Below are 13399 nucleotides of genomic sequence, written 5' to 3'. Positions count from 1 at the left end.
ACATATATCACCGCATATATACATACACATATATATATGGATATATTTTTAATAAAACGATACGGAAACGAGCAAAACTAAAGACACTAAGCAAAAGCAAAGCAGCGCAAGAACAGAACCCCACTAAACTAACCAACTAAACAACCAATCAACCAACCAACCCAACTCAAAAGCCACTCGAAATCACAAGAAACAAATCACAATTTTGTTGGAAATTTTGCATAGTTTTCGGATAAGTTCTCTCTGTCTATATCCCTGTGTATTCCTAGAAACGAGCTTCGAATTTTGTCTACCTTTTACTCTGCTTTCCCCTCACACAAAGCAAACAGTGATATTTACGGTATAGCCCCCAAAAGACGAACTCAAACTCGAACACACTTTCCGGAACCCACCTAAGAAACCTTTAAACGTGAATTTTTTCTACACACAAAACCAAAATCAATGAAAAACCTACCTCCTTGTTAAGTGAGACGAAAAATGTCGACGAGCGATCAGTTATAAATCGATAATTATCGAAAGGACGAAGATGCATAGCAACACTGCCGAGTTAATCGCACTCCTCTGTCCCAAAAAAAGTAATCCTCCTTTGCGTTGTCCTGCCAAAAAGAGAATTTCTAACAGAATTGTGTGACGAACCACTTTTGATAGCCAGACGAAAAGTTTACTTAACGAAAATCAGATCGGCCCTATAAAGCTAAACCCGCGCTGTCGAAAGGAACCCAATCGAGTGCTGAATCAACTGAAGGAACTGCAGATCAGATCTAAGCGTTATATGTGTATACACTCACTTTGTATGTTTTATTTGCATTTACATTTACATTTAAATTTAGATTTGATATGAGACGACTTTTACTTATGCGTAATCCTACCGAAAACTGCTCTGTCCCCATGAGGTTGTTGTTTTTCGAACGTTAGTCAAATTCGAGTGCGAAATCCGATTCAAATTGAAATTGCGATCTTGAGTTTAAAGCGGTATCGAAAGGAGTATGAGAATCCGAATAAGAATCAGAATCAGAATCAGAATCTAGGAAACGGAGAGATGGAGTCGAGGAGGGTGTGTGCATTTTAAATTTAATTTTTTTTATAATTAATTTAGTGCTAATCTTTGAGCAGCTAGGCGCATAATTAGAACTATGTATATGTGTATGGATGTCTTTTTGATAAAAAGAAGCTGTTTTAAAAAGCAAACCATTTTCTACACTCTTTAAAAGATTGAACTCTACATGTACGAGATTATGTATAATACAAGTAATAATAATATAGCGTTAACTAGGCAATTATAAAAAATGAGGTGACCTGCAGAAGGAGCCATAAACTAAGCGTCCTACATTAGGAGAGGTCAACCTACGCGATTACCCGAAATAACGAGATAACGAGTGGAGGGTGAAAAGAAAACTAAAACGATAAACGAATTTAATAATGAATGAGAAAGAAATGAAATTACCGCAAAAGCAAACTTGTAGTAAAGAAAATGTTTTTTCATTTGAAAACTCTACTACTTACTTACTACTTACTTACTTTGCAAGTAATAACTAATTTCCTCTGATCAGAGTTACACGCAATCGCGAAATGCAAAAAGCTAATTACAAAACGAAAAAGGTTGGTACACGCCCACACACACAGTCAGACATGAAGCATTCGAATTGTTCGTATTACAAAATAAAGAATCAAGAAATCAGCAAACCGAAGAGTTCGATTTTCGTTTCAATTGCACTCCGCATGTTCTCAACCCCCAGGGCAATTAAACAGAGTTCAACAATAAATAGCGCATTAAATGAACCGATTCGAGACACTTTTTTAAACAATGCAAATATATATAAAATTAGCATTTAACTAAACGACAAGAAAAACTTAGTCTATAAACTGCAAATGTTTAGCACTAAACTCGCCCGAGCAGAAGCCTGCTAACCAACCCGAATCCGTATCCAAATCCAAACCTCCGCCTGTGTCCCAAAGCCTAACTACCACATCAATTTAAATAGTTAATTGCATAATTATAAAACCGTTACTGAATTTCTGTCGATTGCCAAACGCGAAAAAAAACCATAAAATCTTCCCAAAAATTATGCATGTAAAAACAAATGGCTAAAACAGAAAACAAAAAATTAGCAAGAAGTCTGTTGTCGATAAGTATTATTGGCAGACAAATAACTTTCGTCACATTGACGATAATAATTAATTGTAAGTGAAAAACAAAGGAATTAAATGATTTAAAGATTAAACAAATTAATATTAAAAATCGAGAGACATGATTGCAACAAAAACACAAAAACTGAATAAAAATTTATTTTGAAAAGAGAATACAAATGTTTTTCTTTATTTCAAAATTTGGAAGGTATTATTTTTCATTTCCCGTTTTGCTACAAATTTTGAATTCAAAAAGTAACGGGTCACTCATAAAAAATACTAAAATATACTTAATAAGTTTTATAAAAGGGAATTCCTTACTTTGTTCGGCGGCATGTTGTGCCTCACAAATCTGCAGCCACACTATTGTCTGTTTACATTTTTGGGTTACAAACAGGTTGCAATGGATTTACGTAAATTGTGTCGGATTTGCTTTGTGGACAGCGCCGCGGTGGACATCAGAGAGCACCGTAGCAATGGTAGTTCGGATCACACGGTTCTCGAGCTGATTCAAGCCATGTTCGACGGGGTATGTCCACTTAACTGAATGTAACATCAAACCTTACATCTAACTTCTCCAGAATATATTTCTTAATCTGACTGAGGAGCTTCCCATGATCTGTAATAACTGCCTGAAGGAGTGCCAGCAACACTATGCATTTTTCCGAAAGCTTGAATTCGCCAACCAACAGCTCCTTCAGTTGTACAATGAGGCGCAGTTGGAAACATGTCAACAAGTGGAGATTTGGGAAGAGGAGCAGCACGAAACGCAAATAGGAGAGGACCTCGGGAGCTGGGATGAGATTCAACCGGAAGATATTATTGTTGTAGAGCCCGAGCCCCCAAAAGATTCAGAAGAAACGGAAAGAATCTCTGACACTGTGCCAAAACCCTCACAGAAGTTAGCCAACCAAGATTCGTTGATTGTGTCCGAATTTCTTCCTGCAACCACAGCTCAACCGCGTCTGGATCTCTCCGATTCCCGTCTACAGCAGCTTGAGCCGCCCGCATACGAAATGCGCACAGTGGACTATGCAGCTGTTGAACTCAAGCACTACAACCTTGACGAATACAACGAGACCAATCTACTGATGGACGTGGAACCCAGTGGCAGCCAGGCCATCTACAAGTGCCAGTACTGCCCACTGGCCTACGCTTCACCCCAGTATTTAAAAACCCATGTGCGCAACTCCCACGTCTGCAAGTATTGCACCACGGCTTTTGCCAAGGTGCGCGATCTCAACGAGCATATTCGTCGGAAGCATTCGCATCACCAGTGCGTCGTCTGTTCTAACAGCTTTAGCACCAGCAGCAACCTGAGGGCTCATTTAAAGAAAATCCACGGAGTGCAGTTACCTGCTCAGGTGGCTCTATTAGATTACAGACCAGCCACCGCGGATAAAGACACTTCCAGCACTTAATAAAGTAGATTTATGGTTTAATATTTACACAAGCTCTTGTTTCGTTTACTTTCTACAGAAAATCAATAGTCATTATTAATCACACAATCCGCTTGCTAGTTAACTTCCCAGAAAAGCTGTGACTTTTCCCGCACTGGATCTCCTTTCTGTATATCTTCACCGTTGATATACATTGGTGTGAACTCTCTGTAGGCTATGCAAACGCGACGTTCCTGAACATCTTCGCGAAGCACAGAATGTTCAAATTGATACCTGGCAGGACCATACAAAACAATCAGAGAGAGGCTAAAAAGCAAGTAAAGGTTTAGTAAGGCGGCAGAAGAAAAAAATACATATATAATAACATACTTGGGCATGGGAATGCGCAACACCTTTCCTTCATATTTGGCCAGTTGTTCCTCCTTTAAAAGTGGTTCCAATAGCTCTTTTTCGTAGTGCGGCACCAAATCAAGGTTGTACTTTCCCGCCTGCTGGACTTCGTAGGGCGTGAGGGTAAGCACAGCGTCGCCAAGGCAGTTAACAGTGACCACACGTTCACCCCAAATCCAGCAGTCGTCCACATGGGGATCTATACTGGCTCCTTTGCTGGGCTCGTACTCCAGTGAACACTGTTCAATGGTCTGAAAGCCGCGCAGCACGGGAACTTCCTCAAAGCGCCGCTGCACGTACTCTGTGGTTTTCGGGAATCCGGCAAAAGATCCAACCTGGAGCTTGCGCTTTTTGAAGTTTGTCTTGGGTCCAAAATTCTGTTTGCGGCGGCCGCTCTGCGATATGTCCCAAGGCAACGCGTCCAAGTCGGCTATCAGTTGAGATCCCTCCTCCTCGTTAAGGAATACCTCCTGCACCAGGACACCTGGCAGAGCCAGTCCTTCGTCCTTTTTGTGATCATCATGTTCTTTTTGAACTTTAGTTGTATCCCAACCCGGCTGCAAAAGTTCGCAGTGAACGCAGTAGGTCCAGGGGTCCAGCTGCTGGAACTGCTCCTGCAGCGAGGGCTTGGCTATCTTAAAATCCTGCTCGCAGCTCAAACAGGTGCGAACACCCTTGCATCCACAAGGACGAATTGTATTCATCCTTAAATTGCACGAAAACACGTTAACAACAAACCGCCAGAGAGACCACTTTTGGGTATAACAATTAAAACCACTTTTCATTGTTCCCGCCAAAAATACTAAAAATACCTAATGTTAACAGTCTTACATTCTAACAGCACGCTGTTAATCTCATTTTTGGCGGGAGTTTAAAAAATATTTGCAGAGTACCCATTCCTACATAAATGGTTGGGCATTTTACTTTCAAGTTGTGTTTTTTCGAATGGTATTTATATTTTAAAGTTATTATTAAATTTTTAAAACAGTGACTCCCGGTTTTTTTAAATATTGCATTAAGAGACTATCAGCCATTTATATAAAAAATTATACGATTTGAACATATGTTTAACACATTTTCAACAGCCCATACAATAAAGGCAACAAAGGAGATTTAATTTTCTTAACATATTTTATTTTTTGTGTTCATATTTTGATTTTTTTCACAAATACTTAGTTTAAACCTGTTTCAATCAAACAAATGCTGCTTGGTGGTCAATACTAATCGTTATTATCTCCTCCAGCTAGTCTTAAACATTCTAGGGGTTCCCGAGCTGAAGTCGTAGTTTTCCAATATGGAACAAATATATAATATAGGGTGGATCTCAGCCCGGGCGATGCGATGAATCCTCTTTTCTTTTCTCTGTACAAATGGAGCTTGGTGATCAGTCTTTTGGTGCAGATCCAGCTGCTAATGCCATCGATCAATCCATTAGATTTTGAGGCAGCTGCGATGCGAACCACAGCGGGCGTAGACCTCCTCGAAGGAGCGGATGAGCTCGTCCATTCCGCGGAGCAGACCCTCCTCCCGGTTGCCCGGTGCCCACGGACTGCGATGATCCACTCTGATCTGAGGTGGCAGCTCCCGGCACTTGGCAAAGTCAATCAGCCAAACGCCGACCTTGTCATCATCGTAAACGATGAAAATGCTGGAGCCAACGATCTCGTGGCGGGCAAAGAAGGCCGATTGCTCGATGACCAGGCGCATGTGCTTCAGTCGCTTCAGCAGCTCCTTCTGCACGGATCGCCTGGCGGCCAGGAACTGTTCAATAGTCTGGGCAATCTGCTCGCTGCTCCGGCAGGTCTTCAAATCCTTGACTGGCTGTCGTCCGCGCAGGCGCAGCGCTTCGATCCGGAAGCCCTTGGAGTGCGAGGAGGACAGCGATTCCCGGAAGGTCATGTAGCGCAGCTTGGTGATCGCTCGAGCTTCGTGCTCCGCCGGCGTCGGAGCTCCCGCATCCACAGCGATCATTTTCTGGTAGAGATCTGGTCGCAGTGTGGCATTGCTGACCTCCGATTCGAGGAAGGTGCGACTGCCCATCTTGATGTCCATCACGCAGGGATCCCTGAACCCGGACAGCAGATCCTGCAGCTCAATGTAGTGCTGCGCCTGAATCTCCTGCATTCCATAGTAGGCGGGAACGATCTGGGCGGTCTGTGGTTCCTGGCAGATCAGTTGGTAGGCATGCATCTCGTTGTCATCGAAACCTGTGATGCGTTTGCGCACTATTCCGGTTGATGTGGGAACAATGCTGAAAAAAAAGAAAATAATTTCAAGTTAGTAAAATAATCATTTTTAGGTAACATATTTGTTTAATGGTATAAACAAGCTCTACAAAATGGGAATGTATACAAAGTGCTTTACAGAAATAATACTCTATATTGCATTTAAAAATGATTCTGATTTGTAAAAAAGCTATCTTGAATAAAGCATTATGTTTAGCAAGGTAAAACTGCGTTGTTCTCTTATTTATTTTTAATAGTTCCCTTTATTAAATATATTAACTAAAGATCCTTACCTCTCTGGGTGACCGGAAAGCTGCATCCAGCCCTGTGGCTTCGCCTGCGTCTGAGTCTGCTGGTGCTGGAGAAGATGCGGCGTAGCTGGGGCACTCAACTCTAGGGCGTTCTGGAAACAAAAGAAAGAAAACCAACTTAGTAAGAATGGAATACGAATGCGAATACGAATTCATTGATAAATGGCAGTTATCGCAGCTGGGAACGGGTTTGCGGGGCTCTTTCGCCAGGGCGAAACATTACTGTCTGTCCGCGATTATAAATAATCAAACAAATTTTATTTGCCCGGCCGATGCCGATGCCTGATGTGCCACGCCCCAGCCTCGTAAACGTGAAATTTATGCAGGCAACCCGCCAACCCAAGCGATCGCGCATTGTCCGAGGCTTTTTAAGCAGGAAGCGTCGATGGAAACTTTCTGTCCAATTGACACGGGTTTTAATGTTAACAACAACAAGGGGTACTTACAATGGCCAAGAACTTCAGCAGGGACATCTCAGCCGGAGCCGGAGATGGGATGTGATTCTTCTGAGCCTGGGCCGCTCTTTGTAGACTCAAATAGTCGGCCAAGTTGTCGCAGTTCTCATAGGGAATGCGCTGCAATGAAAAGAATCGAGAAAATTCATAAGTAAATAAATAAATAAATAACAAATTATAAATAAATATTTATATTAGCACAAAGTGTGGTAGGAAAGTTTTCAAGTGTATTGCATTCGTCAAAATCAATTCGAGATTTATTTTCCAATTGTGACTCACGAAAGTGTTAATTAACCATTCAAACCGAATGCATCGGCAAACGGCACAAATATTCTAGGCGGCGCGATTTGTTTATGCTTATATAAAAAGACGGAGCAAGTTGATGGGACGTCGTGTGTGGTTTACGACCGAACCGCGGGATTGCCGTGTCCCTAATGAGCCACTTAGTATGCAAAGTTGGCGTTTGTTTTTGTTGGCCGCGTTGTTTGTCGCCCGATTCTGTGATTCTGTTTGTGTTGGCTCTGCGAATTGAGCCATAAGCATTGGGCCATAACAAATAACGACCTGTCAGCGTAGAAGGCGATCCAAGCCAAACCAAAACCAATCCGATCTGATCCTCACTCCACCGCTTTGATTAATTGACTAATTAAGGTAAATGCCTTGGAACTTGTTTTTGCCCCCGTCATCTTAAATGGCTTCTGCTCTTGTTTTTTTCGCCTCGCTATCTCTCGCCACTATCTCTTAATTATCGTATCTTAATTGTTCAGATAACACTGCGTCTTTTTCGTAGCAGAAATCCCATCTAAACAGCCGTAATCTTGGGTTCATAACATTGCCCGGATTGCGATTGTGATTGCGAATGGATTGCGAATGCGATCTTTACGTAAGTAAGTTGGTAAATTTGCATATGTGGCACAAATTCATCACGCGTAAAGGGTGGATGGCCACAGTGAACACCCGATGCCAGGGTCATCGCTCCTTATCAGATATATGGTCTGATCTTGGTCTTATCATTTTGCGGCAGTTAGCGGTTGGCAAATATTTGATTGGAGGGTGCGAAATACCCGGCTTTAAGGCCCACAAAGATACGGCTAACAGATAATGAGTGGCGCCTAATCAGCTGGCAAACACGATTTTTTATGACCTCAGAGCTCTGCGATTGGATTGTGAAATTTGGATACCAGAATGGCAATACCTTATGGTAATTTCGGAGGCCTGTTCTGGCTGGAACTCATTTCCAATAACCAGGTAAGGCGATCTTCGATCGAAAACCCGGCCATTATGTTTTAATTAGGCGCTAATAAGATGTCACATTCGATTGGGGTTGGCCTATCGAATTCCATTAACCAGCATTCGAGGTTCGACGCTCGTGTCGTCAGCACCGACCTTTATCGAGAGTTACACATTACGATCCGGAGTTAACGGGTATTTAATTATAGCAACGATCGAGCTAATCGACGTCAGCGGCTTTTATTCATTGACTACTACTCGTTTTACAACTGAGTTTACTACAGATTGGCTAAACAGGCCCGTTCTATAGACGATATTCGCACATTTTTGCACGTACACCACCTGGTCGAAATTAGCACCGTGGCATTAATTTGGATCACCTAAAGTGCGTCACACTGTGGGAGAATCTTGGGTGGATTACCACACGGCATTACTTCACTTTTATGTGCTATTACATGCTTTTAATTATCTCACCGTCTGGATTCTGTGCACTCGTGTATGCGACAGCATCTCGGTGGAAATCGCTCAGGGAAAACCTCAGCGAAAATCCCTTGTGACAGATGGAAACCAAAAAGCAAAACCGCAACGTGAGCAAAACAACAATTAACTTTAACTCTGACATGGGCGAAAAAAAAAACAAAAAATTACAGCATTTCTCGCTTGAGCGACTCGGTTCGCCTTTATTGAGGTTCAAATGCGACTTCGAGTTCGAGATCGGGTTCTCAATGCGTTTTGGCCGCCTTTTCGGGGCCGGCTTTTATTTTTAGGTTTTTTAACATCGTGGCGTTTAACTAAGCACACAGTTTAGTAGTGTTTATTTATGACTACTTAACATTTGCTATAGCCGCCGGACGAACGTGTTAACCGACAGAAACAGAATAGCAACAAAAAAAATTAAAGCACACAAAAGAGGCAAAAAAAAAAAAAAAAACTTTGCTTTAATCAATTTATGCGCGTGACGTCAAGGCGCTTTGGCTGAGCTGTTAATTAAACAAAAAATCAACCTGCCAAATTGTTTGTTGTACTTCGGATGTTCTTGGGTGGCAACCTATGTTGAGGTCCACCCTGCGAATCTTGACCCTGAACCTGCAACATGCCCCCGAAACTGGTTTCTCCCCCCTGAATTCCCCCCCTTCGGTGGGCGTGACTCAGTTGCTGAAGCAGCCTTCGCAGGTTTTGTAGAACACAACCCTGACATTATAAAGACCGGGATGCCGAGACGGGTGCCACGATCTTGGCCCAGACTGTCTGACTTGGGGTATCATCGATATATCGATAGTCTCGGTCCACTGGGGAGTTTATTTGCATTGACGTCAATCCAAAGCGATCGGAGGGCGAGGGGCTCGCCAGGAAGGGTGTTCAAACAGGTTGGCTTAAATCAAAAAAAATAATATAATAATAATATCGCAATGGTCGACCCATCGGCAGAGGGTTAGATCCGTCTGCCCGGCGGACAGAAGCTATCTGAGCAGAAAACTTGGACCAGCCATCACACTCTCTTCTAGTCGCACCATCGTTTTAAGTCGCAATTCTAATGGCCCGCCGGTCATGAGTAACGGTTAGCCAGAAGAAAACCGGATCCATGTGGAGCTCCTCCGATCCGATATGCGTCAATATGAATAACGTTATTCCCTTACAGTGCATTCATCGCGCTTACACGAAAATCCACGTGAATCACTCTGCGAAAGTTTGGCATTTGCCGTCTGACTAAAGCCAATTCAAACCGATTATACTTGGCGACACAACTAAGATGACGGGGATTAGGGGGAACACCCGTGGCTCGAAATAAAAACTAGATTAGTGGCCCCCAAACCTGATCTCAGAGCTCCTAACCTTCGCTCTTGTCGGAAGCCTTGATCTTGGACCACCAAAATATTAAAATGGCCGAAATTAACCGATAATGACTGAGGCCAAAACGAGTGTAGGTTGTATGCACTTGACACTTGAAATACTTAAGAGTGCTCAGTTAGAGAATCACTGAGAGAAACAGCGGCTGAAGGCAATAAACCTGGCAGCTAAAACAAAAAGATTTGATTCCCAAGAAAAAATAAGGACTCAAAAGGGGAAATGGATCTCCTTCACTGTCTCTGGTCTTTTGTCAACGAATCAATTGTCTTTAATAAAACGCAATGAAATGAATCGATTCGATTGTCCGCTGGCGGACATGAGGCGCCTTTGAGGAGGAGTCCACGTCTCAATCTGTTGACAGATGTGTGATCATAACTGGCCGTGTCCGGCTGAGTTACGTTTACGGGTCTCTTTTTGTTGGGCTTTAATTAGCGCGGACCCGTCGCAGTATGTAAATTGGCGTTACGTGGATTATTGGAATTCCAGCCAGAGCCACAGCCACAGGAAAAAATTAAAAATAGTTTGCTGATCTAGCCGATGTTTTCTGAATCGTTTCAATATGCAGAATATGTAAATTCTATAATTTAATATATTATATATTCCATACTGTTCTATATTTATCTATATTTAAAATGAAAATAAGAAAAACCCAATTCGTTATTAAGCTTTCCTCTAATAACATAAATATTCAAAAAAGATAGGTGTTCATGAAACCAAATTAAGACCACAAACAATGTATTAAAATAATGTATTAATCGCATAGCATGTCAAAATGATTTAATACGCTTATTTTAGATAATGTTCCCTTTATAAAAAAATACAAACAAGTTGTTTATAAATTTTTCCTATTTTTAACCGATCAAAGTAGCTCGCTACTTTTTTATCTGTGCAACAGATCTCCCACACTCAGTTTGCATTTCGCATATTTCGGTGGGTGACTGGGTGGTGGTTGCTTGGCTGGCTGGGTGGTTCAGTGGTTGGGTGGGTCCCACAGTTGTTTCAACAATATTTCAGCAACAAACAGACGTCATTCAAGACCCGGAGTCGGAGTCGGAGTTTACACACGACCCCGCCGCGTAACTGTTAAAGCTTTTTGTCTGCCTTGGTTTTATTTTTTGGTCACTTTCTCTGCAAGTTGGCTTTCTACGCGGATGTGGATGCGTTGCCCCCAATCCTCGATTGACGTCACTCGTGGTTTGCTTATGTCTTACAAGCTTTCTTTTCTTTCGGCCACTTACCTCGTTGTTATTGTTCGATTGCTGCTGCTGTTGCTGCTGTTGCTGCTGCTCCACATCCAGCATTATTTGAGTTCGCTGCTTGGATGGGGCACTGGTGTCCAAGGCAATCAGTTTCCACAGCTGCTTGAGGCCAATGTTGTCGATGCAGGAGAAGCGCAGCTTCTCATTGGACCAGGCCATCGTGGATCGGCTTCTGTTGGAGTTTGTGGACTTGGGGGTCTTGGCCGCAACGCCGGACTGGTGGTGCCTGATCTCAGATTTGGCTTGAATTGGCCGCTGGAGCACCGTTGAAGTCATAGTCATTCGGAGATCGCTGGTCGCCACTTGGTTTCACTTGGCTGGATTGGCACTGTAGTCGAGTGTCTCAGTGTGTGTGTTTATCGTTCGGGAACTTGTAGATATATATTTTTTTTATGCTCGACACATTTGCATTCTGACTCCGACTCTCGGATTTTCTATATCTCTATTTCCTATTGGAAAACTGCGTTCTCGTTTCACTTCACTTGCACTGGGAACTTCGTTATCTTTATCCGCAGTGCGCTTTGTTTTTGCACTTTTTATCTTTATCGCTCTGTCCCGCTTTGGGAGCTGGGTGTATATAGCACTGACGATCGCGAGGAATCGGCGGAGGTGGATCCGGCGTTATGTTCTCTGGCTGCTTCGGAGGCGACTAACTGGTTTCGCCATATGGCAGCCAGTTTTGTGATTAACGCTCGGCGATCGGCGGTCTTCGTTTCGATTCGTGAATTTCAACGAAGTGCGAACTGCTCTCTGGGATTCGGAGTACTTGAGAGTCACTCTTGATCACTGGGGGAACTTTCCCGCTCTTCGGAGAAAAGAAAACGAGAGCGCCAACGGGAGCCGAAGAGATGTGTGTTCTCCTCCGAAGAACAGAGCTCCATCAAAGTTGCCTTCTGGATATATCAGGAATGAGCCGCTGGAAGTGATCAAGAAAAGTAGGAGGGAATATGGTTTAATACATCCAAATCACAGAGCAAACAGAAGATCTCAAAGGGCAATTTTTATTCATTGCAATATAAAAATTACGAGTAGAGTATAACTTATTTGATTGTCTCAGTGATCTTACTTAAAAGGGGTTCCCTCGATTACATTTTTATTATATTTCGAAGAATAACTTCAGCAAAGTGGTCATAAGTTTACTTTCATTAAAATGGCACTTTTATTTCATTTAAATTTATATAACAATTATTAGACTTCAAGTTCATGCTTGGGGGAACTTGTAACTTGTAGTTTTTATCTAAAAAACGTGTCTACACTTATCATGTTTATAAGGCATTTAAGACCGTTTAGCTAGCGGATATTTCGGGGTTGAGCTGCTGGGAGCGATAAAAAAATGTTATAGAAATATAGGAAGGAAACAGTGGTAATCATCTAAAAAGGGGTTCCCTTGGTAATTTTTAATAAATCACAGAGAGAGAATAATTTGTAAGGCATTGAACTTAAAATGATACATAAAACCACAATATTAAAAAGTCCCCTTGTCCTCGGTTTATTTTACTTGAAATCACTATGATGTTGTAAATTTATTCTAAAAGCCTAAAAATAACAAAATCAAACAAATATTGCGATCAAATTGAATTTCCATTCAATTATATTTAAAGTCCAGGTTCTTAACCTTCAGACAATCAATAACTAAATTGTCAAGATGGGAAAAATCCCATCCCATTTCTCATACCTACGTCACATTGAATGATTGAATGTAAATATCATCGTGATTCTACCAAACCCATTTTGAGATTAATCCAAAGCTTACTATATAGTAAACAAGGAATTTCAAATGCGTCGATCGGATTTCTATTCCGGAGGGCTCGACAAAGTGCGAATCCAACTATTGTTTACACAGAATTTCACTTTGCAAAGAAAGGGAAAACAACTGAAAGCGAATACATTAGAAGCAGAAGGAGAACGCTTAGAATCCTAGACGATAAAAACAACATCAGATCTTTTGTTGTGGCGAGGCGAGTCGCAAAAGAATGATCTTGGAGTCCCGAGAGCGGGAGGAACCGGAGGACAGACAAATGGCGCCATCTAAGGTCAGACATTGAACCGTCTCGACTTCTTTTATTTTCCCCGCAGCTGTGGTTGAACTTGGAGAAATTCCCGGAGCGATCTGAATTGCAAATCCCGCCAACTGCGCAACTTCTTTGGGTGCGC

The 13399-nt window shown here is 42.2% G+C and overlaps 3 protein-coding genes across 4 annotated transcripts; 1 reads left to right on the top strand and 2 right to left on the bottom strand.

Moving 5' to 3' along the window:
* The first annotated feature begins 2507 nt into the window (after window positions 1-2507).
* LOC108101251 (zinc finger protein 236) lies at window positions 2508-3617 on the top strand. Its single transcript, XM_017205507.1, has 2 exons — window positions 2508-2656; window positions 2709-3617. The coding sequence occupies exons 1-2, from the start codon at window positions 2531-2533 to the stop codon at window positions 3546-3548; spliced, it is 966 nt and encodes a 321-aa protein (XP_017060996.1). The 5' UTR covers window positions 2508-2530; the 3' UTR covers window positions 3549-3617.
* LOC108101252 (alpha-ketoglutarate-dependent dioxygenase alkB homolog 4) lies at window positions 3545-4656 on the bottom strand. Its single transcript, XM_017205508.2, has 2 exons — window positions 3897-4656; window positions 3545-3833 (listed from the first exon to the last, which is right to left on the bottom strand). Exons 1-2 carry the CDS (start codon window positions 4619-4621, stop codon window positions 3644-3646), a joined length of 915 nt encoding a protein of 304 aa, XP_017060997.1. The 5' UTR covers window positions 4622-4656; the 3' UTR covers window positions 3545-3643.
* A 373-nt stretch (window positions 4657-5029) lies between these two features.
* LOC108101245 (inositol-trisphosphate 3-kinase homolog) lies at window positions 5030-11882 on the bottom strand. Of its 2 annotated transcripts, none has more exons than XM_017205499.2 (4): window positions 11225-11882; window positions 6900-7028; window positions 6436-6545; window positions 5030-6168 (listed from the first exon to the last, which is right to left on the bottom strand). In XM_017205499.2, exons 1-4 carry the CDS (start codon window positions 11525-11527, stop codon window positions 5349-5351), a joined length of 1362 nt encoding a protein of 453 aa, XP_017060988.2. In that variant the 5' UTR covers window positions 11528-11882; the 3' UTR covers window positions 5030-5348. The 2 variants fall into 2 exon arrangements, with proteins under 2 accessions (XP_017060988.2, XP_017060989.1); XM_017205500.2 differs by lacking the exon at window positions 11225-11882 and adding an exon at window positions 7473-7533.
* Window positions 11883-13399: the final 1517 nt, after the last annotated feature.

This window comes from Drosophila ficusphila, unplaced genomic scaffold, assembly GCF_018152265.1.
Source record: "Drosophila ficusphila isolate 14025-0441.05 unplaced genomic scaffold, ASM1815226v1 contig_794, whole genome shotgun sequence".
NCBI classification, from domain to species: domain Eukaryota; kingdom Metazoa; phylum Arthropoda; class Insecta; order Diptera; family Drosophilidae; genus Drosophila; species Drosophila ficusphila.
This window is presented reverse-complemented; position numbering and strand designations above follow the sequence as displayed.

Coding starts and splice junctions, on each gene's coding strand:
- LOC108101252 (XM_017205508.2), bottom strand. CDS start 4,621: ATGAATACAATTCGTCCTTGTGGATGCAAGGGTGTTCGCACCTGTTTG. Junction 3,834..3,896: donor TTGCGCATTCCCATGCCCAA/GTATGTTATTAT, acceptor CTTGCTTTTTAG/CCTCTCTCTGATTGTTTTGT.
- LOC108101251 (XM_017205507.1), top strand. CDS start 2,531: ATGGATTTACGTAAATTGTGTCGGATTTGCTTTGTGGACAGCGCCGCG. Junction 2,657..2,708: donor TTCAAGCCATGTTCGACGGG/GTATGTCCACTT, acceptor TAACTTCTCCAG/AATATATTTCTTAATCTGAC.
- LOC108101245 (XM_017205499.2), bottom strand. CDS start 11,527: ATGACTATGACTTCAACGGTGCTCCAGCGGCCAATTCAAGCCAAATCT. Junction 6,546..6,899: donor TGCTGAAGTTCTTGGCCATT/GTAAGTACCCCT, acceptor TTTTGTTTCCAG/AACGCCCTAGAGTTGAGTGC. Junction 6,169..6,435: donor CTTTCCGGTCACCCAGAGAG/GTAAGGATCTTT, acceptor CTTTTTTTTCAG/CATTGTTCCCACATCAACCG.